Below are 23,661 nucleotides of genomic sequence, written 5' to 3' on the forward strand. Positions count from 1 at the left end.
GGCAGGGGGTGGCAGGGGGCGGCAGGGGGCGGCAGGGGGCGGCAGGGGGTGCGCAGGGGGCGGCAGGGGGCGGCAGGGGGTGGCAGGGGGCGGCAGGGGGCGGCAGGGGGCGGCAGGGGGTGCGCAGGGGGCGGCAGGGGGCGGCAGGGGGTGCGCAGGGGGTGCGCAGGGGGTGCGCAGGGGGCGGCAGGGGGTGGCAGGGGGCGGCAGGGGGTGGGGCGGCGGCGCCGTCGCCCTCGGCTTCCTGCTGGGTTTCCAGCCCGGAGTTTCCTCAGGCCCCGGCCTCCCCGGCTCCCCCCTGCTCTCCCTTAACCCCTTCCTCGGGGGAAGGAGTGGCCGCGGCCCGCTGCTCCGGGGAGCGCGGGGAGGGCGCGGGGGGAGGAGCCGGCGGAGAGTCCTCCAAGCCAAGCCCCTCTCCCGCACCCGAGCGCCCCTCCTTCCCCCTCCTCTTCCTTCCACCCAGGAAAGGGGAACGTGGAAGGAAATTAACTTTGACCCCTGATTCTGGCTCGGGGCCTGGAACTCGGGGGGAAGGCGGAGGTTTCGAGCGCCCCCGGCGCCTCCCCGCGGCCCCCGGCAGGAAGGGAGCGAAGCGGGCGCCGCGGCCGGCGGGGACGGGGCTCGGCGGCGGCGGGCGGGTCCGCGAGCCGGGAGGACGCGTCCCGGGCGGGGGGCGCGCCGCTGCGACGGGGGCGTGGCCGGGCGCCTGCGGCGCGGGGACCCGGGTGACCCTGCGGCGCCCTGCTTCCAGGGCGGGCGGGGCCGCCATGCTCCTGTCCCGGGGCGAGCCCCCGGCGCAGGAATGGTTCATGGTGCAGACCAAGTCCAAGCCCCGGGTGCAGCGGCAGCGGCTGCAAGTGCAGCGCATCTTCAGGGTCAAGCTGAACGCCTTCCAGAGCCGCCCAGACACCCCCTACTTCTGGCTGCAGCTCGAGGGGCCCAAGGAGAACATGAGCAAGGCCAAGGTAAACAGCTTGTCCCCACCCCCAGCCTCCTCCCCCAGCCAGACCCCTGTCACGCTCCCCTGCCCCGGGGACGCGGGTCCCCGGAGGTCCCTCGACCTGGATTGGGCGCTAGGGCGGGCAGGTACAGGGCCGATCCCCTGCCTTTTCACATCCCACTTCTTTCCCTCCGGTTCCCTTTTTCTTTTCTGCCTCACCCCCCTCTGGCGTGTCACTCCTGTCTTTAAAGTGCGCTGAGAGAGCCTCCATGGTGTGTGTTCCCCCGTGAGCCTTCCATGGCCGGGACCCCAGCGTCCGGCGCTTGCGCCTCCATCTGGGGAACAACTTAAGGTCCTGCATTTCTATGGCCTCTGCAACACCTCTTTGTTCTTCAGCAAGACTCTGGAAGGCTCAGGTCCTTCGGTCTCCTTTTAAGTCTCCTTAAATCCTGAGCTGCCCCTTGGAGCCTCTGGGAGGGCTAGGCTGGAGGGGCCCTTAGAGATGCTTCTAGAGCAGTGCTGGCATTTTGCAGATGAGGTATTGGGGACCGGAGAGGGTTAAGGGGCTTGCCTGAGCGCACAGTGTCAGGTGGGGGGTGGGTGGGTGGCAAGTGCTAGGACCAGAACCCAGGGATCTGGGCTACCTGCCCCACACTCTTGATGCCCCAGGCAGCCTCTTGCAGGGCCTGATGTATGTGAGTGTGTGTGTGTGTGTGAGTGTGTGTGAGTGTGTGTGTGTGTGTGTGTGTATGCAGCTGCTCTGGAAGGCAGCAGCCCTTGGGGATGGGTGGGAATCTTGGAGGAAGGCCGTGGGCTTTCAGATGAAAGGGCCTGCTGTGTGGGGCTGGGCACCAGACGGGCCTGGTCACAGTGCACCTCTCTTGCATTCTCCCTGGCTTCTCTCACAAGCTTTTCCTCCACTTGGGCCTCTCAGATTCCCTCTGACCCCCCAGTCATGGCCGAGGTCTCCCTCTTCCCCCAGATTCCCTTATCTTTTCCTGGTAGAAATGCTACAGTTTCCCTGGGTCCCAGGCTACCCACTCCTTGTGCACCATCTCCCTCCCCCCCCACTCCCCAACACACATACTGCTTCCCTAGCTGGGTCTGTACCAGTATCCTAATTGGTCAAGGCCATGGGTGGGGGAGCCCAGAATACACCCGCCAGCAGCAGGCAGGCAGGCAGGCTGGAAAGTTCCTCCCTTGGCCCCTCCACTGAGCTGCTTGGTCAGCAGTTTTTCCAATTCTGACAGAGGTGCTGGGGGAGGGAAGGGGGTGCCTGCTTAGAGAATGGATGGGCAGGAGCCTCTGTGATTCCGACTTTTCAGTAGCTGGGAGGGGGGGGAAGCAGTTAACAAGAGCAGCCTTTGGAGTTGTTTTGGGTTCTTAATCTTTTCATTAATTTGAAATAGAACAACTCACCTTTTTATGGGATTTGCACTCTAAGAGGTGCCCAGCGCCCTGCCCCCTGCTTTAAATCCCAGATCAGCTTCTCCAGGCCTTTCTGCTCCTGTTCCCACTGCTGCCTCAGGGTTCCTTGGGCCATTGATCCCTCCTTCACCAGTAACCCCAGGCCCTACTAATGTAACCAGTGGCTCCCTCAATTCCCCTACCCTGTCACCTCATTTCCTTTTGTCTTCCCTCGCGGAAGGGCCCTGTTTAAAATAGAAACACAGCTTGAGGGGCTTCTGGATAAGTCCCTCTCTTATTGCACAGAATGAGCAGAAAGAAGAGATGGTTGGAGGTTTGGAGCAGAAGATTAGGGAAGGTGGGAGGATAAGGCTTTGTCCCAGGAGTTAGGAGATCTGGGCTCAACCTGTTGTCACCAAGCTGTGTCTGGGACAGAGGGGTGTGGCAGCGAGAGTTTGAGATCTGGGTTTGCTACCCTTTAACTGGGTGACCTGGGTCAAATAATTTACTCTCCCTTGAGCCTATTTTCTCATCTATAAAATATGACACTCACATCATGGAAGGGTTGTGAGTCAGCTGAAATAATGCATTCTTAAGTACCCTCGCAAATTGGAGAACTATGGGGGTATAGATGTCAGTTATTATTATTTTTAAAAGATTTATTTATTTTAGAGGAGGAGAGGGGCTGAGAAAGAGGGAGGGAATCCTCAAGCAGACTCCCCACTGAGGGCTCCATGTGAGTGGGGGAGTGCCTCCATCTCCAGTTCCCAGGACCCTGAGATGGTGACCTGAGCTGAAACCAAGAGCCAGATGCTCAACTCAACCAGCCACTCAGGCGCGCCCCATACATGTCAGTTCTTTCTTTCTTTTTTTTTTTTTTTAAAGATTTTATTTATTTATTGATAGAGATGCAGAGAGAGAGAGAGAGAGAGAGAGAGAGAGAGGCCGAGACACAGGCAGAGGGAGAAGCAGACTCCATGCAGAGAGCCCGACCTGGGACTCGATCCAGGGTCTCCAGGATCACGCCCTGGGCTGCAAGCGGCGCTAAACTGCTGCGCCACCAGGGCTGCCCAGATGTCACTTATTTCTGTATAACTTTGTTTTTTTTTTTTGTTTAAGATTTTATTTATTTATTCATGAGAAATACAGAGAGAGAGGCAGAGACAGGGAGAGGGAGAAGCAGGCTCCATGCAGGGAGCCCAGTGTGAGACTCGATCCTGGAACTCCGGGATCACACCCTGAGCCGAAGGCAGACCCTCAATGGCTGAGCCACCCAGGCATCCCTATTTCTGTGTAACTTTGAAGGAGTGCTTTTGTCTCTGATTTTCAGTCTCCTTATTTATAAAGTGAAAAGCTTAAAGTAAGATTAGGGCAGCCCTGGTGGCGCAGCGGTTTAGCGCCGCCTGCAGCCCAGGGCGTGATCCTGGAGACCCTGGATCAGTCCCACGTCGGGCTCTCTGCATGGAGCCTGCTTCTCCCTCTGCCTGTGTCTCTGCCTCTCTCTCTCTCTCTCTGTGTGTGTCTCTATGAAGAATAAATAAATAAAATCTTAAAAAAATAAAATTCACTATATTCAAAAAAATAAAGTAAGATTAAATGCTCTCTAGCGTCCAACAATCTGATATGTGACAATTTCTCAAGTATAAGGATGTCTGTGGCTTCCCTGTGGACGTGCTGTGGCTGACTATTCCCAGCTGTAGGGACACAGAATCTTGCACTTTGATAACATCCCATGATATACAGGTCAATGGCAGAGAGGACCTAGTGAGACCAGAAACTGAAGTATGGGAAAGGGGTGAGCATGGGGGTGGCTGGATTGTGAGGTCGGTGGGGAAGCAGGCTCATCTTGAGAGAGGCCTGGGTATGTTTCTAAATTACATGCACCAGCTTTCCAGGAAGATTTCTGTAGAACTCAAGAGTGCCTTTAAATTGTTATCTTGTGGTGGGATTTAAACAATAATGAAGATATTTACTGGAAATCACCTTCTCCGGGCAGCAAAAACAAATAGTGGGGTGGCCTGGCCTCTGAGGTGAAATCAGCAAGCGTAAAGGAGGGTTTTCATAATGATCAGAGTTACCCATGGACAAGCCTTGCTCACCCTCTGTGCTTGGCCACCATGTGGGGGAGGGTTGAGCACAGAGAGACATTTCGCTCTTCTCCTTTTTTAGAGATGATGGAGGGAGGTGAAGGGGGAGCCAGAGACTGGGTTCAGGGAGCTGTGGCACAGGGTGTAGTTGGCTGACTTTTGACTTGGCTTGTCAGATGGAAGCTGATCTGTCCCCCTTGCTCCACACTGTGAGCACTAACATGGAAATTGGTGGCTGAGGATATGCTGGAGCTGGCTGCTACTGACCCCCTGTTAAAATGTCAGGAAGCTTGCAAAACCAGTGGAGTCCCATTGGTAGTTTGAAATCAGCCATTGTGGGAGTATTTGTGCCATAGAAATTGTCGAATGCCGCAAATCAGGGCTCTGTTCCCCTCCCCCCACCCCAGGCTGATTGATGAATACTTACCAGCACACCTAATTGTGTTTTGGGCAATTAATCTTTCTCTCTTTTTTTAAATTTAATTTTTTATTCTGTCAAGGTAATGCACAATTAAAAAGTCCAATCACTTTATTTATTTATTTATTTATTTATTCATTCATTCATTCATTCATTCATGAGAGACACAGAGACAGAGAGAGAGGCAGAGGGAGAAGCAGGCTCCATGCAGGGAGCCTGATGTGGGACTCGATCTCGGTCTCCAGGATCACGCCCTGGGCTGAAGGCAGCGCCAAACCGCTGAGCCACCCGGGCTGCCCAGTCCAGTCGTTTTAAAAAAGCACACAACAGGACACTGTGACTACCTGCCTTGTCCCTCCCAACTTCATCTTTGGTGCTCTTCCTCCTAGACAGTATTCCCTTTGGCATTTCCTCATCTCCACATTCCTAAACATATATATGTATAGGTACTGCTTATCTTTTGATTAATTGATTTTACATCTCTCTCTTTAAGATTTTAAGTAATCTACACCCAACATTGGGCTTGAACTCCCACTTCCGAAATCAAGAGTCACATGCTCTACCGACTGAGCCAGTTAGGTGCCCCAGTTTTAGATATCTTTTTTTAAAAAAAAATATTTTATTTATTTATTCATAGACACACACACACACACACAGAGAAGCAGAGACACAGACAGAGGGAGAAGCAGGCTCCATGCAGGGAGCCCGATGTGGGACTCGATCCCGGGTCTTCAGGATCACACCCCAGGCAGCAGGCAGCACCAAACCGCTGCGCCATGGGGGCTGCCCTAGATATCTTTTTATTTCCTGTGTTGTAGGTGGGGATTTAGTCCCTTTACATGACCATCCCTTTTTTTCCCCCAGTATAGTTATATTTCCATTTTCTGTCAAACTTGCAGTTACTTTTGCCATCATTATGCCTGTGCATGTATCATTCACATCTGGGCATTGCCATGGACTCTGCTTATGTTTTCTTTTCTTACTTTTTTTATTTCACTAAGACTAGGAACTCGTTTTTAAATTTGCTTGTTTTTATTTGTAGCTGATTCTTACAACTTTAGTAGTCTCTCACTCCAGTTTTCTAGGTCAATCTATGGGTTCTGGGTGTCTTTGCAGTTCCAGCTTTTTTCTTGGAGACATCTTTCTTTCTGTCTAGCCATGACTGCGCAGCTGTCATCCGAGACTTCAGTTTGCTGTCATGCTTGGCATCCCTTTGTCTTTTTTCTTTGTCCAATGTCTTATTTCCTGGACCACATGTCTTTCTGTCTTTCTCTTTCTTGGGTTGGTGGAGCACATCCATTGGTCGCATCAAGTGAGAAAGATGGTACAGTGCTATAGAGTATGCTGCTGATTGCTCTCAACGTGCTTGTCTTTTGTTCTACCCTCCAGTATGAACTAGCAGACCCCATGCCTCTTGGTGCTGGTGGTCTTAAAACAATGTCTAGCATATGGTAGGTGCTCAGTGACAATTTGTTGAATGGATCAATCTATTCTAAGATTTCTCTTCACCATCATCCTGGATGGTCTTTGCTTTTTTCCTATGTCGGGTTTCCTTTATTGATTAGCTGGAAGATGCTCCCCAGCACCTTCCTGAGAAAGGTCCCCCCCATCCTTACCCCAGAAAGATTTTGTAGGAGGTAAAATGTTGGAGGAGGTAAAATGATGTGTCTTTGCATATCTACATTGCACATATGAAGGTCACTTGATTGATAGTTTGGTATTGAATTATCAATGGGAAATTATTTTCTTTTGCCTTTTTTTTTTTTTTAAGATTTTTATTTATTTATTCATGAGAGACACAGAGAGAGAGGCAGAGACATAGGTAGAGGGAGAAGCAGGCTTCCTGTGGGGAACCTGATGTGGGACTCGATCCCGGTACCTGGGGATTCCTGACCTGAGTCGAAGGCAGATGCTCAATCGCTGAGCCACCCAGGCGCCCTGGAAAATGATTTTCCTTCAGAAGTATGGAGGCATTATGCCATTAAAGTTTTGCTTTTGAGATGGCTGAAGCTCTTCGGGTACCAGGTCCTTTGTGTGTGAAGAGTTTTCTCTCTGGAAGTTTGAGGTTTTCCCCACTGTTTTGAGAGTGGGGAAAGGGCTCAGTGAGACCCCTTTGTGTGGGTTTGTCTTCATCCATCTTGGGTTACTCCTGCTGTACTCTGTGGGCTCATGTTCTTCAGATCTAGAACATTTTCTGGAACTATTTTGTTGATGATTTTCACCCCTGTGTTCTCTCTTTTTCTAGAACTCCTCAGCAGACATTGAGCTTTCTGGTCTGGTTGTACTTTTTCTTATTTTTTCTCCCATTCTCTAATTCTGACTTTGCTCTGTTTTCTGGAGATCTCCTGAAGTTTCTTTTCCAACCTTTTTATTTTTGAATTTTTTAAAAGATTGGGAAAAAAAAGATTTTATTTATGTATGGGGGGGGCACAGGCAGAGGGAGAGAATCTCAAGCAGACCCTCCACTGAGCACAGAGCCTGACCCAGGTCAACCCCACAACCCTAAGAGCATGACCTGAGCTGAAATTAAGAGTCAGACGCTTGGGCAGCCCCGGTGGCGCAGCGGTTAAGCACCACCTGCAGCCCAGGGTGTGATCCTGGAGACCCAGGATCGAGCCCCACGTCGGGCCGGGCTCCTGCATGGAGCCTGCTTCTCCCTCTGCCTGTTTCTTTGCCTCCCTCTCTGTGTCTCTCGTGAATAAGTAAATAAAATCTTAAAAAAAAAAAAAAAAGAGTCAGATGCTCAACTAACTGAGCCACTCAGGTGCCCCACTGGGTCTGCCTTTATATTTATTTATTTATATTTTAAATTTTATTTATTTACCTATTTATTTATTTTTTTAAAGATTTTATTTGTTTATTCATGAGACACACACACACACACACACACACACACATACACAGAGGCAGAGACACAGGCAGAGGGAGAAGCAGGCTCCATACAAGGAGCCTGATGTGGGACTCGATCCCGGATCTCCAGGATCACACCCTGGGCTGCAGGCGGTGCTAAACCGCTGCGCCACTGGGGCCGCCCCTATATTTTAAATTTTAATTTAATTTAATTTATTTTAATTTTTAAGTAACCTCTATAACCAGTGTAGGGTTTAGGCTTACAACCCTGAGATCAAGAGTTTCATGCTTTACTGGCTCAGCCAGCCTGGCACCCCACCCCCACCCCCCTGTCTGCCTTTTTAAGTGTTCCCCTCACTCTCAATTCCAGAGTTTCTTGGTGCTATCATTTTCTGAGCCTTTTGAGTATTCTGCAGGGTTATTTGAGGGTGATTCTGGAAGGCACCTAATGAATGGCAGCTGACTTAGGAAAAAAGCAAATCTTAAGTCAGGTGTTAAATAATAAAACACCTTGGTTGAGTATAGACTGACATTAAACTATTTGGTGTTGCTGTTTTTCTTTAACCTACAAGTTGACAGAAGACCTGTGGGACACTGGGCAATGTGTTTTTACAAATACACCACTCTTTTTCTGTGCTTATTTTGTTCCTACCTCTTCTTTACTTTGTCACCTTCTGGAGGAGGAAAAAGGTCTGGGTGGGCTTTTTTTTTTTTTTTTTTTTTTTGGGTGGGCTTTAAGCAGGAAAATTGTTCCAGGTATTTTCTGGATGTAATTGCCTATTTATTGTTCTTCTTGTTCTTCTTCTTGTTCCTCTTCTTGTTCTTTTAAAATTTTATTGATTTATTCATGACAGACACAGAGAGAGGCAGAGATATAGGCAGAGGGAGAAGCGGGCTTCCTGCAGGGAGCCCGATGTGGGACTTGATCCCAGGACCCTGGGATCATGACCTGAGCCAAAGGCAGATGCTCAACCACTGAGCCACCCAGGTGCTGCTTGCCTGTTATTTCTTTACTTTTTTTTTTTCTGTAAGGTATAGATGACACTGTAATTAAGACCCCAGCCTTTGGAGTCAGAGTGCCTGAGTATCCCAGCCTACAATCTGTGTAACCTTGAACCTGTACCCTTGCTTGCTCATCTGAAAGGGGGATGGTAGTAATTTCCTTATAGGACTGAGGGAGGAATAAATGTGATCATGTGTATAAAGAGCCCAAAACAAAGATAGTGTTCAGTGAATATTAGTTCACATTTATTATTTGGAAAAAAATCTTAGTTTTTAAATATCTTTTAGTTAAAAAGTATTAAACAGTTAATGGAATAATAACTATTTTAAGCTCTTTGCACAAAGAGAAAGAAGCCACCCGCAATCTTCTCCAGCACATCTCTTCATTTTTATATATTGTATTCAAGTAATTGGAATGCAGGGGGACTGGGATGGGCATTTGTTAAGGCCTATGACTGTTACCCTACCCTTGGTCAGATTCACCCTTGCCGGACAGTGGGACCTGCTAAGGTTCTGTGCGGGAGGGGTTGGTTCAGGATGTCTATCAGGTTTTGAGCTGGTTTTGGACTGATCCAAAAGGGCTCAGACCTGGGCCTAAGTGCCTAGGTGTATTTTAGGCCCTTTGGGGAAGGGGTTGGAGGTCTGTGGCCTGATCCAGGTGGAAGAGGTAAGCATAGGCCTGAGCAGGGGGCTGGAGTGGGCTTTAGGATGGCTGCTGGAGATCTGAAATGGAGCCTCTGTTCCCTTATGCAACTGTTAGGGAAAAACAGGAAGAGGTATGACTGTCATGGATGTGGGGATATGGAGAGACAGGAGGACATGAGGGTGAATGCAATCAACATGGGTTGGCTGATGACAAGCGAGAGCCCATGCTCGCATGGAGTTCATGGGGCCATGCTGGTACAACTCAGCTGTATAGAGGAGAAACCCAATTTCTCCCATCCCAGTGACTGCTGAAGACTGAGTGTGTGAGCCCCGTAAACATGAGGACTTGGTCTGCCTGGAGAGCCAGAGGCCTTCGTTCTGGTTCAGCCATTGTGCATATCTGCGGGGTTCCCCTGGATGTTGGCCCAGTGACTTACCTCCTCTGTTCCCTCTGGGCAACAGAGTTACCATGGTTACAGGTACAGGTTGTGCTTAGAGACCTTCTAGAGGGGGATTAAGCCAGAATCCCACAAGATTACCCTGTAGTCACTGTGCGATCTGAGGAGGTGGAAAGAGCTCTGGTTTCAGAGTCGGATGTGGATTGTGGTCCTGGTTCATCACCCTCTAGCTGTGTGTCATTGGGCAAGTGGTGTATCCCTTCTGAGCATGCAGAATGGGGATGGGTGGTGCGATGCCGGACCCTAGGCTAAGCACTTCCTTTGTATTAACTCATTGAAGCTTCATAATAGCCTGAGGAGGGGGGAACCTGTTACCCCTATTTTACAGATGAGTCGCAGGCACAGGGAAGACACATAACTTGCCTCAGGTCACATAAGTCCCTGGCACATGGAGGATACTCAGTAGTGTGCAGTTCTCTTTCTCTGCTAGCTCACGTTTCTAGAACACCAAGGTAGGGCTGGACCTTAGAGATATCTCAATTAACCTGCCATCTTACAAAGGAAGGGACAGAGGTCCTGAGAAGAAGGTACATTTCCCACAGTTAACCTACCTAACCTGTTGTAGTCAAGTTGGAACTAGAAGCGGGGCCCTCGACTGTAAGCCTAGATGGTTTCCCCTTTCCCTGGGTGCCTGTCTCATTCTGTCAGAGTTCCCTGGGAAGAAACGAATGTGTGAGGAGGCAGGACCAGCAGAGAGGGGTGGCATTTGGATTATGGTAGGCAAGGGGAGGGCGTGTTCTTGCTGAAGGGCCGGCCTTGGGAGTGGGCAGTGCCAGCCAGTGAGTGCAGGCCCATAAAGGGATGACTTCTTTGTGTTTGCTCTCCTCACTGTGGCTTTAGGAGTATCTGAAGGGCCTGTGCAGTCCGGAGCTGTGGAAGGAGGTTCGCTACCCGCAGGCCCTGCACTGCGCCTTCCTTGGGGCCCAGGGCCTCTTTCTCGACTGTCTCTGCTGGAGCACCCTGGCCTACCTGGTGCCTGGTCCCCCCGGCTCCCTGATGGTCGGGGGGCTGACGGAGTCTTTCATCATGACCCAGAACTGGCTGGAAGAGCTGGTGGGGAGGCTGCGCTGGGGCCCTGCTGCTCTGCTCACCCCTCGGGGGATCTGGGAGGCTGAGGTGACCAGGGCCTTTGGGGCCCTGGTCTGGATCCGTGGTGACCAGTACGCAGGGGATTTGCTGCAGCTTCCCCCAGCGGTCCAAGAGCTGCTGCTGAGCCTGGTGCGGGATGCTGCGGGCAAGGAGGACATCATCGAGTGGCTTGGCCGCATTGGCACCTCTGAGTCTCGCTCTGACCCCGAGGTCCTGATCTGCCCTCCCCACCAGCAGAAGGAAGGCCCGGCTATGGTGTCTGTGGGAGATGGTCCTGGGCCCTTCCTGGAGGTGGGGGCCTTCCAGAACAAGAGTCTAGAACACTCAAAGAGATTGACCAGCCTGGGAGCCACCAGGGCCCTGGTCTCGGGCACCCCAGGCCAGAACATACAGCAGGAAACAACCAACCAGCTGGTACGGTAAGTTCTGAAGAATCTGTCTGGCTTTTCCAATCCTGTTTGTGCTCCCCACCCCAAGGAAGTAGTTGGGGACTTAAGCGGTCTAACCACCTTTCCAACAAACTTGGCTTCTTCCAGAGTCGATTCCAACAGCCATGGTGGTACGGACAGCGCTCGAGAGGAAGGCCCAGCGCGTGCCACCGGCAGCCAGGACTCTGCAAACCACACACAGGCCCTGTCCCAGCCAAGGCAGGGCCAGAGAGTGGAAGACAAACTCCCCTTCCAGCCTCCTGTGTCAGCCCTGGGTGTGTGCCCACCCTGGAAGGCCTGGACCCCAGGGCCAGCCTTTGGGCCCTTGTGGCCGGGTGCCATTGCCGCCACCTTCTGGAGGATCAATGAGCTGCACTCCCTCCACCTGGCTTGGCTGCTGTCCCAGGCGTGCTTCAGTTTCCCCTTCTGGCAGAGGCCACTGGGCCCCATTCAGTTCAAGCTGCCAGGCCAGAACCCTTTGCCCTTAAATCTCGAGTGGAAGCAGAAGGAGCTGGTTCCTTTGCCCAGCATGGAAAGCCCAGACTGCAGACCAGATGGGGGACCAGGAGGAGATGCAGCTCTACAGAGTTGCCCAAGGCCAGAGACCCCCAAGAAGGTCATGAGTTTATTGGTGGTCTCAGGGGCCTCAGTAAAGGACAAGACCAGCCCAGGACTTCCACAGATAGGGCCACCCTTGACCTCTGTACCCCAGCTGCAAGCTGGAAGTGAGCCAGGGGATCAAGGAAGCCTGCAGTGGGATTGTAAGGGGCCAGAAGAGGGGCCCTTTCCAGCACTGCCAATTGAGCAAGGAGTGTCTACACCTCAGGGGAGGCCCATGGCTCAAGGGGGGCTGACCCCTCAGTCAGTACCCGATGCTCAAACAGTGCCTGAAACTCTCGAAGTGCCCATGGCTGCAGCAGTGCCCACAGCTCAAACCCCACCCACAGATCAAGGGCTGTCTGCAGTCCCCAAAGTGCCTACAGCTCAGATGACGCTGGCAGTCCACACAGAACCTGCAGCTCTCGAAGTGCCTTCGGCTACAATAAAGCCAGCAGCTCAAGGGGTGCCCACAACTCAGAAGGCAGCCGAGGGTCTGCCGGTATCAGCAGCTCCCGTGGTACCTGCAACTCCAAAAGCTTCCGCAGCTCAGAAAATGTCTGCGGCGAAATCATTACCTGTAGGGCCCCAAACACCCAAAGCTCAAACTGGGCCTGCAGCCAAAACAGGGTCTGTTGCCCCCAAAGCACCTGCCGCCCCCAAAGCACCTGCCACCCCCAAAGCACCTGCCACCCCCAAAGCACCTGCTGCCCCCAAAGCACCAGCTGCCCCCAAGGCCTCCAAAGCTCCCAAAACACCTGCAGCTCAGAAGACTCCCACAGATCCAGGGCCAGTCTTGGATGCAGCCAAACTGAGCGAGGGCCAGCCTTCGTCAAGGGGTGGTACCTCCTTCCCAAAGGGCCAGGGGGAGGCTGAGAGGCAGGGTCCCCATTCTGGCAGCACCTTTGCTCCCAGTAGTAAGCACCCACCTCAGATGGAGGGGCTCCTGGGGGCTCGAGAGGGGACCGCAAGGCAGCAGCCTCGCCACCCACAGGCAAACAGCACAGTGACCAGCTTCCAGAGGTACCACGAGGCCCTGAACACACCTTTTGAGCTGAACCTGTCGGGGGAACCTGGGAACCAGGGGTTGCGGCGAGTGGTCATTGATGGCAGCAGTGTGGCCATGGTGTGAGTACCCACAGACGTGGGGTGGATGTCTGCTCTTGACCTCTGGGTATGGGTGATGAGAGGAACCAGTGAGGAAACTGTGGGAGGGAGGTGGCAATGGTGAGCGGCATGCTAGGAGTCTGGGCGGAGTTGTTAAGACAGCCCTGCGAAGGGAGATTTTTGTTTTCTTTGATAGAAGCAGAAACAGGCTCAAAGAGGTGATGAATCTTGTCTGAGATTCTAGAGTCTACTAAGGGGCCTGGCCAGCCTATAGATTGGCTTCTGATCTGTCCACTGCCAAGGCCTACACTCTTGCTGCTGCAGCCCACCTGACATGGCATGGCGTCTGTCAACCCCCGGCTGGCTCTCAGTGTTGAGCCCGCACCTTATGGCCCAGCACAGTGTCCTTTATGCGGTTTTTCCTGACCGTGCCGATCAGCCTGTAGAGACGATCCTTCCGGCACGGCGCTTACTGCTGTACACGTGTTAGCATAAACGTATGGAAGGCCTGTGGTCTTTTCCCACACACGATGGTAGTGATCTGTGCTGAGCACACTCCCGGCGCACAGTAAGTGGCAATGACTGTTCGCTTCCAGCCCTGAATTGACTTCTTTGTGTAGAAATTAAGTTGCCTTCTTTTTCCTTTTGCCCTGGAGGTCCCTACACACATACATATGTGCCCCACCCCGCAAGTGCACATGAACACACACAGGGGTGAGTGAGCCCGGTAGGTGTTCACAGAATGTTCGATGATGGAGGAAAGGGAGAAGGGCATCGTTGGTGCTGGTGCGGGTGTGTGGCACTGCCTGCTGAACTGCCGGGCTTGGCTCTGAGGGAGTGGGAGAGATGCCAGGCTGTTCCTCAGGGGGAGGTTGTTCCCTCACTTCCCACCACCCCCACAGGCATGGCCTCCAGCACTTCTTCTCCTGCCGTGGCATTGCCATGGCGGTTCAGTATTTCTGGAACCGGGGCCACCGAGAGGTCACTGTGTTCGTACCTACCTGGCAGCTGAAGAAGAACCGGAGGGTGAGAGGTGAGCTGTCCACTGCCCACTGCCGGCCTCCCCCCGCCCCGGCCCCTCTAGTGTCACCATGCTTTTTCTTCCCTGCCTCTGTCCCTACCATGGTGTCTTGTAGCCCTTCTTCTGAGCACCGGTCTTCTGCTTTTCACCTCCAGAGAGCCACTTCCTGACGAAGCTGCACTCCCTCAAGATGCTTTCCATTACCCCCTCCCAGCTTGAGAATGGCAAGAAGATCACCACCTACGATTATAGGTGTGCCAGTCCCAGGCCTTCTTTCTGCAGGGCTCCAGGGGCTGGGGTGTGTCATGTGGAATCCTGCCTCTCCCACTCCGGAGAGATGGAGGCCAGATGTCAGAGGGGCATGTCGGAGAGGACCGCTTGGTGCACAGGCCCTCTGTAGGGAGAGGGAGGGAGACAGTGTGGACAGGGCTCCGAGATCGGCTCTTCCCAACACCAAGGGGGAGTCCTGACTTTGAGACTCTGCAGCTCTACTCCCTTGGTAAACAGGCTTTCCTCCCCCATTACCTATGGCCTGAGACGCACTTTGGATAGGACTAGCCCAGGTGACTTCTGTACTTCCAGTGAGCTGTTGCCCAAGATGTCTGTCTGTCTGTCTTGGTACAGTTTGGGCTAAAGTTCATGTCTCAAGGAACTGCTTCACAGTCTTTTCCTCCCCTCAGCCCTGGCACTGGGAGGAGGTATGTGCGTGTGACTGTATGTGGTCGGAGCCCTGGTGGGCTCTGAAAATGGAGTTAGGCTGGCCCTATCTCCTTGCTAAAGCCCCAGTGCCTACCTACTTGGCAGTCCTAAGCACCCAGTGCCCAGCATGGCTGCAGGACTAGTACACACAGGGGGAGCCTGTGATGCTGCCCCTGTTTGGGCAGAGAAGGCCCTGCCATACATAGTCACCGGTCCGAGGCCGGAGATGATGCTGGGCACATGTGGGTCTTGGTGGGCACATGTGGGTCTTGCTGCACCGAGGCACTTCTTGGGCTGGGTATTGAGAAGTTCTGTCCCTCCCCACTTTTCCCAAGACCTGGCATCTTACAGGGGCTGGGCATGGTCACCCAGGCATCCTCCCTTTGAGAGCTAGACGGGTTGGTAAGGTCTTTAAGTGCCTCTAATTTCTGGGCTGGCTTTGAGGGAAGATGGCTCATCCGCATAGGGCCCTCTGCTGGGCACTTGTGGAATGGCATGCTTGGGGCCGCCAGGATGGCAACCTTCAGGGAATGCCGAGAAGTAGGTGGCCTTTGCTTTCTTTCCTGGTCACAGCCCTCTTTCAAGGAGAGGTGGTCCTTGGAAAAGTGGATTTGTTTATTCAGGTATGTGTTTTTATATATGTTTAGGTGTATATACATACATACATAGTACACGTGTGTATGTGCCGCGTGTGTACGTACATGTATGTATGTCTCTTGGCACGTATGGGGAATGTTGTGCCTTGGTGAAGAAGGATAATGGAATATCTGTGCACGCTGCGTGGCAGGCCCTGAGGCAGACACGTCAATGTGCTGTCTCATCAGTTTAATCCTCACAGCAATCCAGGGTAGGTATCTTCTGTCCATTTTACAGATGTGGAAACTGAAGCTGCAAAAATGCATGCGTGAACATGGATGAGTATGCAGTTTCTCATACGCGTGTCTGTGCATGCGTATGTCTGCCTGTTAAACAGGGGTCTGCGTTTGTGTGTACATTTGGGGGTGTGCATCCAACTTCACACTCCCGGGGGCTTGTGGTGACCCTGGATGGCTGCAGAGACGAGGGGATGGGCTCCTGATCTGGCTCCCCAACCACCAAGGGCAGCATTTTTGGTCAGCACACCTCAACGTGTCACTGCAAGTTCATTTCCCCCAGAGGGCCCCGCGAGTGAGGGTTTTTGGGTGGTGAGCAGCACCCCTCCTCCTGCAGGTTCATGGTAAAGCTGGCAGAGGAGACGGATGGCATCATCGTCACCAATGAGCAGCTCCATATCCTGATGAATAATTCCAAGAAACTGATGGTCAAAGATCGGTGAGGCGATCTCAGGGACTTGAGCTTTTCCTTCTCTGCTGATGTCAGGCAGTCTCTGGCAAGGGGGTGCTGGGTTGGAGAGAGGTGCCCTGGAGCCATGCCCACCAGCACCTCCTGGGAGGAGATACGGGTCTCAATGCCCTGTACAGACACCCCGAGGGCAATGGGCTGTAGATGAGTCAGGGCCTCCTCTATGACCATATTTCTTCTCTCTTGGCTCCAGCCTGCTGCCCTTCACCTTTGCGGGGAATCTTTTCATGGTGCCAGATGACCCCCTGGGCCGTGACGGCCCCACCTTAGACGAGTTTCTGAAGAAGCCAAACAGGTAATGGGCCGGGCCTCCACTGCCTCCGAGGCCCTCCTGGGGCTGATCAGAAGCTTAGTGCTAGCCAAAGTCTGTCTAGTAGTGCTTAGCAAAGAGCAGAGTGATTTGATTTTTCAGCTCTTTGCACTTCTACCACATATTGATGCCTCCATAAGCCACTTGTGGTATGGTTTTTTTTAGTTTTACAGTTTTGCACACATGTTTGAATATTGCATGGACCCTTCCACAGTTGGCATCTGGACTACTCTACGTTTTATTTTTTCCCCCAGATATATGCCATCTTAATGCACGTGGCTCATTTTAATGGCGTTGTGATATTCCATTCCATAAGTATCCAATGGACTTACTGAACTTTTTGTTGTGGGCCATTTGACATTTCCCATATTATGCTGTTGGCATCAGTGCTGCAGTGGACAGCGTCATTCTTATTTCATGGTGAACAGGGGGAGCTGTGCTAGAGTACATACGGGTGAATTTTTTCCATATCTATTATCTTTGATTCTCAAACTCACAACTTGAGTTAGACATGTATGACCATTATCCTGGACCTGGCATCCACCTGCTCTGAGCAGCCTCACTGCCCACTCCACAGCTCCCAGGGCCCAGCCAGGGACTGTGGTCAGGGCCACTGCGTCCTGGGCCAGGTCCCTCAGTCTCATTTCCCTGGTTTGGGAGAAAGTGATGTGGAGGACGTTTGTCTGCTGTGCCCTCCCATGCCCCTTGTCGGGCCTCGTTCCCTGTTTTGGCCTTCCCCTGGCTTGCTCATCGGAGGGGCCAGATGGAAGTGTCAGTCATTTACCTCTTACCAAATCATTGGCTTAGAACTGGTTGAAAATGTTACTTGGATAATGAAGTTTTGATCAGATGAGCGTCCAAGTCATAGCTGAATCTCTAATATGGAGGCCTGGCAGGTGCTGGAGCTAGAGGAGGTACCTGCGGGCAGGGTCCTGATGCAGGCTCTGCTGTGCTGCAGGCTGGCACCTGGCCAGGCTCAGGGATGCATGGCCATGGGGCAAGGCTCTGCAGATGTGCTTTCTCCCTCAGGGGCCCCCTTCCTCCTCCACTCGGCCCCTTAGTGCCTCTCCTCTGCTCTTCCTCTGCCCTTCCGGTGTAGGCTAGACACCGATGTTGGCAACTTCCTGAAGGTGTGGAAGACGCTTCCTCCCAGTTTGGCCAGCGCCTCTGAGCCGAGTGATGGTGCTGACCCTGTACCTGTGGAGAGTCTGCAGAACACAGAGGAAGTCAGGGAGGAGAAGGAGGAGAGGCAGCAGGACGGGGAGCAGAGGGAGGGGCAGGGGGTGCGGGAGCCACCTGAAGAAGATGCCCTGGACTCCTCCCTGGCATCAGTGTTCAGGGCCGAGTGCCCTTCCCTATCAGAGGAAATTCTCCGGTGCCTCAGCCTCCAGGATCCCCCCGACGGGGCCCTGGATATTGATCTCCTGCCGGCGCCGGCTTCCCCCTATCTGGGCATCCCCTGGGACGGGAAGGCTCCCTGCCAGCAGGTGCTGGCCCAGCTGGCCCAGCTGACCATCCCCAGCAACTTCACTGCGCTCTCCTTCTTTGTGGGGTTCATGGACTCCCACCGGGATGTCATCCCTGACTATGAAGCTCTCGTGGGGCCCCTGCACAGCCTCCTCAAGCAGAAGCCAGACTGGCAGTGGGACTGGGAGCATGAGAAGGCCTTCCTGGCTCTGAAGCGAGCCCTCGTGTCTGCCCTCTGTCTGACGGCCCCCAACGCCCAGCTGCCCTTCCGCTTGGAGGTGACCGTGAGCCAGGTGGCCCTAACGGCTGTTGTCTATCAGGAGCACTCAGGGAGGAAGCACCCCATAGCCTATACCTCAAAACCCCTCCTCCCTGACGAGGAGAGTGAGGGCCCCCAGTCGGGGGGAGACAGCCCTTACGCTGTGGCCTGGGCCCTGAAACATTTTTCCCGCTGCATTGGAGACACCCCCGTGGTCCTGGACCTTTCCTACGCCTCTAGGACCGCTGTAGGTCCCGAGATGCGGGAGGGCCGCAGGGTTTCCAAAGCGTGGTTGATCCGATGGTCCCTTCTGGTGCAGGACAAAGGCAAGAGGGCGCTGGAATTGACCCTCCTCCAGGGCCTGCTGGGAGAAAACCGACTGCTGACGCCCGCCTCCTCCATGCCTCGCTTTTTCCAGGTTCTGCCTCCTTTTTCCGACCTGTCCACTTTCGTCTGCATCCACATGTCGGGCTATTGCTTTTACCGGGAGGACGAGTGGTGCGCGGGCTTCGGCCTCTATGTGCTGTCCCCCACCAGTGCCCCCGTCTCCCTCTCCTTCTCTTGCTCCCCTTACACACCAACCTACGCCCACCTGGCGGCCGTGGCCTGTGGCCTGGAGCGCTTTGGGCAGTCCCCCCTCCCCGTGGTTTTCCTCACACACTGCAACTGGATCTTCAGCCTCCTGTGGGAGCTCCTGCCCCTGTGGCAGGCTCGAGGCTTCCTCTCCTCGGACGGCGCCCCGCTACCTCACCCAGGCCTGCTCTCCTACATCATATCGCTCACCTCTGGCCTCTCGTCCCTCCCGTTTATCTACCGAACCTCCTACCGGGGCTCCCTGTTTGCTGTGACGGTGGACACATTGGCCAAGCAGGGTGCGCAGGGCGGCGGGCAGTGGTGGAACCTGCCAAAGGATGTGCCCGTCCCCGCAGTGTCCCCCCACACCACGGGCCAGCGGCCCGACTTGCTGGCGTTACAATGCAGTGACAGCACACTGGCTGAGATTATTGCCAAGCTGCGGTCCGGGCAGAAATTGCCTGGCTCCTCCCCCTTCAGCTCCGTCTTTAACTCACTCAGCCTCGACCAGGAGAGCGGCTTGCTCATGTTCAAGGGGGAGAAGAGGCCCCGGGTCTGGGTGGTCCCAAGGCAACTCCGGAGGGACCTGATTTTCTCTGTGCACGACCTTCCCCTGGGCGCCCACCAGAGGCCCGAGGAGACCTACCGGAAGCTGCGTCTGCTGGGGTGGTGGCCTGGGATGCAGGAGCACGTGAGGGACTACTGCCGGAGCTGCCTGTTCTGCATCCCCCGAAACGTCACAGGCGGCGAGTTGAAGGTGATCGAGTCCCCGTGGCCCCTCCGGTCCACTGCCCCCTGGTCCACCCTGCAGATCGAGGTGGTGGGCCCGATCACCGTAAGCGAGGAGGGCCACAAGCATGTGCTGATCGTGGCTGACCCCCACACCAGGTGGGTGGAGGCGTTCCCACTGAAGCCCTACACGCACACAGCGGTGGCACAGGTGCTGCTGCAGCACGTGTTTGCCAGGTGGGGCGTTCCCGTGAGGCTGGAGGCGGCCCAGGGCCCCCAGTTCGCGCGGCACGTGTTGGTGAGCTGCGGGCTGGCCCTGGGAGCCCAGGCGGCGTCCCTGAGCCGGGACCTTCAGTTCCCCTGCTTGACCAGCTCAGACGCCTACTGGGAATTCAAGAGGGCCCTCAAGGAGTTCATCTTCCTGCATGGCAAGAGGTGGGCTGCGTCCTTGCCCTTGCTGCACCTGGCCTTTAGGGCCTCCTCCACCCAGGCCACGCCGGTCCAGATCCTGACGGGGGGCGACGTGAGGCTGAGCGAGCCCCTGTGGTGGGAGATGAGCAGCGCCAATATTGAAGGGCTCAAGATGGACGTGTTCCTGCTGCGGCTGCTCGGGGAGCTGCTGGAGCTGCACTGGCGGGTGGCCGAAAAGGCTAGTGACAAGGCAGAGAACAGGCGTTTCAAGCGGGAGAGTCAGGAGAAGGAGTGGAATGTGGGTGATCAGGTCCTTTTGCTGTCCCTCCCCAGGAATGGCAGCAGTGCCAAGTGGGTGGGCCCCTTCTACATTGGGGACCGGCTGAGCCTGTCCCTCTACAGAGTCTGGGGCTTCCCAACTCCGGAGAAGCTTGGGTGCATCTACCCCAGCAGTCTGATGAAGGCCTTCGCCAAGAGTGGCACGCCTCTGTCCTTCAAGGTCTTGGAGCAATGACCTGGTCCGAGGTCCTGGGCTTTTGCTGCTAGGCCTACGCCATCCCCGGGAAGTGGTCTCACGGTCCCCTGAGAGCCTTGGTTGTGCCTTCTGTGGAGAAGTTAGTTCACAAAGCTTTGCTGAATTGCCTTGAAGTGTGGGGGGGGGCAGTGTCCCTACAGAGACATCCCCAGTTGGGGGTATTGGGAGCATCTGTCAAAGGCTGTGAGATACAGGCCTCTGGCAGTTCCACCTTGGGGTAAGGGTAGTCCAGGCTCAGTGTCTTTCCCCAAGCATCCCCTTCGTCCTGTCACACGGGTGGAGGTATCTTACACATACTTCCCAAAACTTTACTTCTGGTGTGGCTCTGGGCCTCAAAGTTGGAACTACATTCCCTCCTTCAATGTGGACTCTACCTGAACTGTTCATTGGGGGACCTTTTGCCCTTCAAGGTGTCACAGCTGACACAAATTCATGAGTTTGTCACAGCCCATCCTGCATCCTGTAGCTGCAGTCCTCAGGCCAGGGTTGGCCTGCCCTGCTGCCAAAGAGGGGCTGGCAGTTCTGGGCGTGAAGCTTGTAGCTGGGGTAGGAGTAGGGCCTGCCACATAGAGCATCCTGCTTGTCAGCAGGGGAAGGGCAAGGGGAGACAGCCTACCTCAGTTGGCTCCAGCCAATGGAGACAAGTCCCCATCCCCTGCTTCAGTGGCATCAACCATACAGAAATCAAGGATCTCGATGCCGAGCATGGCATCTTAACAAGCTACTTCAGCTGGACCAAGGGGCCCAGGCCTCTGTTTCAAGGGGACAGGGCATCTAAAATGAACAGTCTGGCATGGCTCTACCTCCCAACCCCACCCCAAAGCCCACAGCCCTCTTTTCTCCCCGTGTCTACTGTAACCTGCATCCCCAGACCCTGCACAGTGTGTGACTGCTTCTGTTGGATCACCCCATCCCCTGCACCTGCCTTCTGCGTAGAGCAAGACCCAGCTCCCTCAGAGCCAGTCTCTGCAGAGGTTATCTTGTAGGGAGAGTGAATTTCTCACAGGCATGTGTGGTTATGCTTACTCCTGTGAGTTGCTGATGCTGCCACCGACAGAGTAGTTCCAGGTGGAGGCTGGCACACCGGGTCACTCTGGCGGGGCCTCTAAGTAGTTGATTTCTTCAAAGTGGAGCCAGTCTGCTGGCCCAGCCCGGGCTGCCAACGAACTGGGCATTGCTAGAGCTAGGCGTAGCCTTCCATTGTGTTCAATCTGCGTGTTTTGCAGCCAAGGGAAGAGGCCCAGAGGAGGAAGTGATGTGCCCAAAGTCACAGCTAGTTGGTGGCTGAGTTGGAACCAGGTTTAAGCTTCCTGACTAAGTTCACTTTAAACAGGGTTCTGGCAACACACTCAAGGGAGAGAATCCTTCAGAATCCCCTCCCAATTCCCCACCTCCCAACTCTTGTAGACAAACTGCTTCGATGTTGCCCTTAAACCATTTCCAGCTATTCATTCTGTCCCGGAGAGAATGATTGGGTGACAGCTGAGAGATGGAAAAGTGAGCTGTGGGATTGTTAGCAGGTACCTTCTTTTTTCTTTTCCCTCGGCTCCCCAGCTTCTCTAAGCTCCTCCCTGCAATTGTATGCCACCTCCTCCCTCTCCCCTTCCCCTACCGCAACTGTTAACCACGTTTATGACCTTATACCCTTTTATATGATTTTTTTTCATTCGATTTGTCAATAAATGGATCCAAACGGAGCCAATGTCCAGTTCTTTTTAGCTGCAGACTCAATTCTGGGAGAGGGGAGGGTGGGGGCAGTTGTGGGGTATGGCTGCTGCAGGTTTCCCAGGCTGACTGGCAGAATTGAAGGCCCGGGCACTTTTTTCTTTTCTTTTCTTTTCTTTTCTTTTCTTTTCTTTTCTTTTCTTTTCTTTTCTTTTCTTTTCTTTTCTTTTCTTTCTTTTCTTTTCTTTTCTTTTTTTCTTTTTTTCTTTTCTTTCTTTTTTCTTTTCTTTTCTTTCTTTCTTTCTTTCTTTCTTTCTTTCTTCTTTCTTTTTCTTTCTTTTCTTCTTTCCTTCCTTCCCTTTAAAAGATTTTGTTTATTTATTCATGAGACACAGAGAGAGAGGCAGAGACACAGGCAGAGAGAGGAGAAGCAGGCTCCACGCAGGGAGCCTGATGCGGGACTCGATCCTGGGACTCCAGGATCATGCCCTGAGCCAAAGGCAGACGTTCAACCACTGAGCCAACCAGGAATCAATCTTTCTTTCTTTCTTTCTTTCTTTCTTTCTTTCTTTCTTTCTTTCTTTCTTTCTCTTTCTTCTTTCTTTCTTCTTTTTCTTTCTTTCTTTCCTTTCTTCCTTCTCTTTTTAAAAATTTATTTAAATTCAATTTGCCATCATATAGTATAACACCCAGTGCTTATCACAGCACATGCCCTCCTTAATGCCCTCCAGTTACCCCCCCCACCTGCTTCCCCTCTGCAACCGTTTGTTTCCCAGAGTTAGAAGTCTCATGGTTTGTTTTCCTCTCTAATTTTTTTGCCACTCAGTTTCCAGGCATCACCATTCTGAGCTTATGCTCTTATTTTACAGATGAGGAGACTGGCACCCAGGTGGAACCAGGGTGGGAGGGGAGCCCAGGCCATGTACTTCCATGCCGGTGCTCTTTCCAGTTCTTGTCTTGGAAGAACTGGATGAATGAAGGCTGGCCTGAGAGAATGGCGTCAGTGCCGGCCCAGCTTAGTTGTATTGGAAACATGATAGAATTAGGTTTGGATGTTGACTCGGTGTCTGCTACTGTGTGCCTTGTTTCCTTAAGCCTCAGTTTTCCCATCTATCTGCTGCAGGGTAACGATTCCCAAGTTATGGGACGGTGAGAGGGTTACATGAAATAATCTGCCAAAAGGCTACTGTGGTGCCGAGTATGGCATAAGCATTCATCACTGTTACAGACTCCATGTTTGAGTCCCCCCAAATTCATATGTTGAAACCCTAAACCCTAGTAGGATGCTATTAGGAGGTTATTAGATATTAGAGGTATTATTAGAAGGGCCCACAGGAGATAACCAGAGTTAGTTGAGGTCATTGGGGTGGAGCCTCCATGGTGGGATTAGTGTCCTTATAAGAAGAGAAATAGGCTAGAGCTTGCTCTATCTCCACCATGTGGGGTACAGTGAGAAGACGGCCATGTGCAAGCCAGGAAGTGGGCTCTCAGCAGACCCTGGATCTGTCAGCCCCTTGATCTTGAATTTCCAGCCTCCAGGACTATGGGAAATAAATGCCTGTTGTGTAAGCCCCCTAGTCTATGGCATTTTGTAATAGCCTAAGCTGACTACACCAATTACAT

General features: G+C 53.4%; 1 protein-coding gene across 1 annotated transcript; it reads left to right on the forward strand.

The window, feature by feature from the left end:
- The first annotated feature begins 238 nt into the window (after positions 1–238).
- Positions 239–22,070, forward strand: NYNRIN (NYN domain and retroviral integrase containing). Its single transcript, XM_026007632.2, has 8 exons — positions 239–965; positions 10,648–11,315; positions 11,433–13,049; positions 13,931–14,061; positions 14,205–14,301; positions 15,958–16,059; positions 16,283–16,384; positions 17,499–22,070. Exons 1-8 carry the CDS (start codon positions 768–770, stop codon positions 20,350–20,352), a joined length of 5,769 nt encoding a protein of 1,922 aa, XP_025863417.2. The 5' UTR covers positions 239–767; the 3' UTR covers positions 20,353–22,070.
- Positions 22,071–23,661: the final 1,591 nt, after the last annotated feature.

The sequence above is a fragment of the Vulpes vulpes genome, chromosome 6 (assembly GCF_048418805.1).
Source record: "Vulpes vulpes isolate BD-2025 chromosome 6, VulVul3, whole genome shotgun sequence".
Classification (NCBI taxonomy): domain Eukaryota; kingdom Metazoa; phylum Chordata; class Mammalia; order Carnivora; family Canidae; genus Vulpes; species Vulpes vulpes.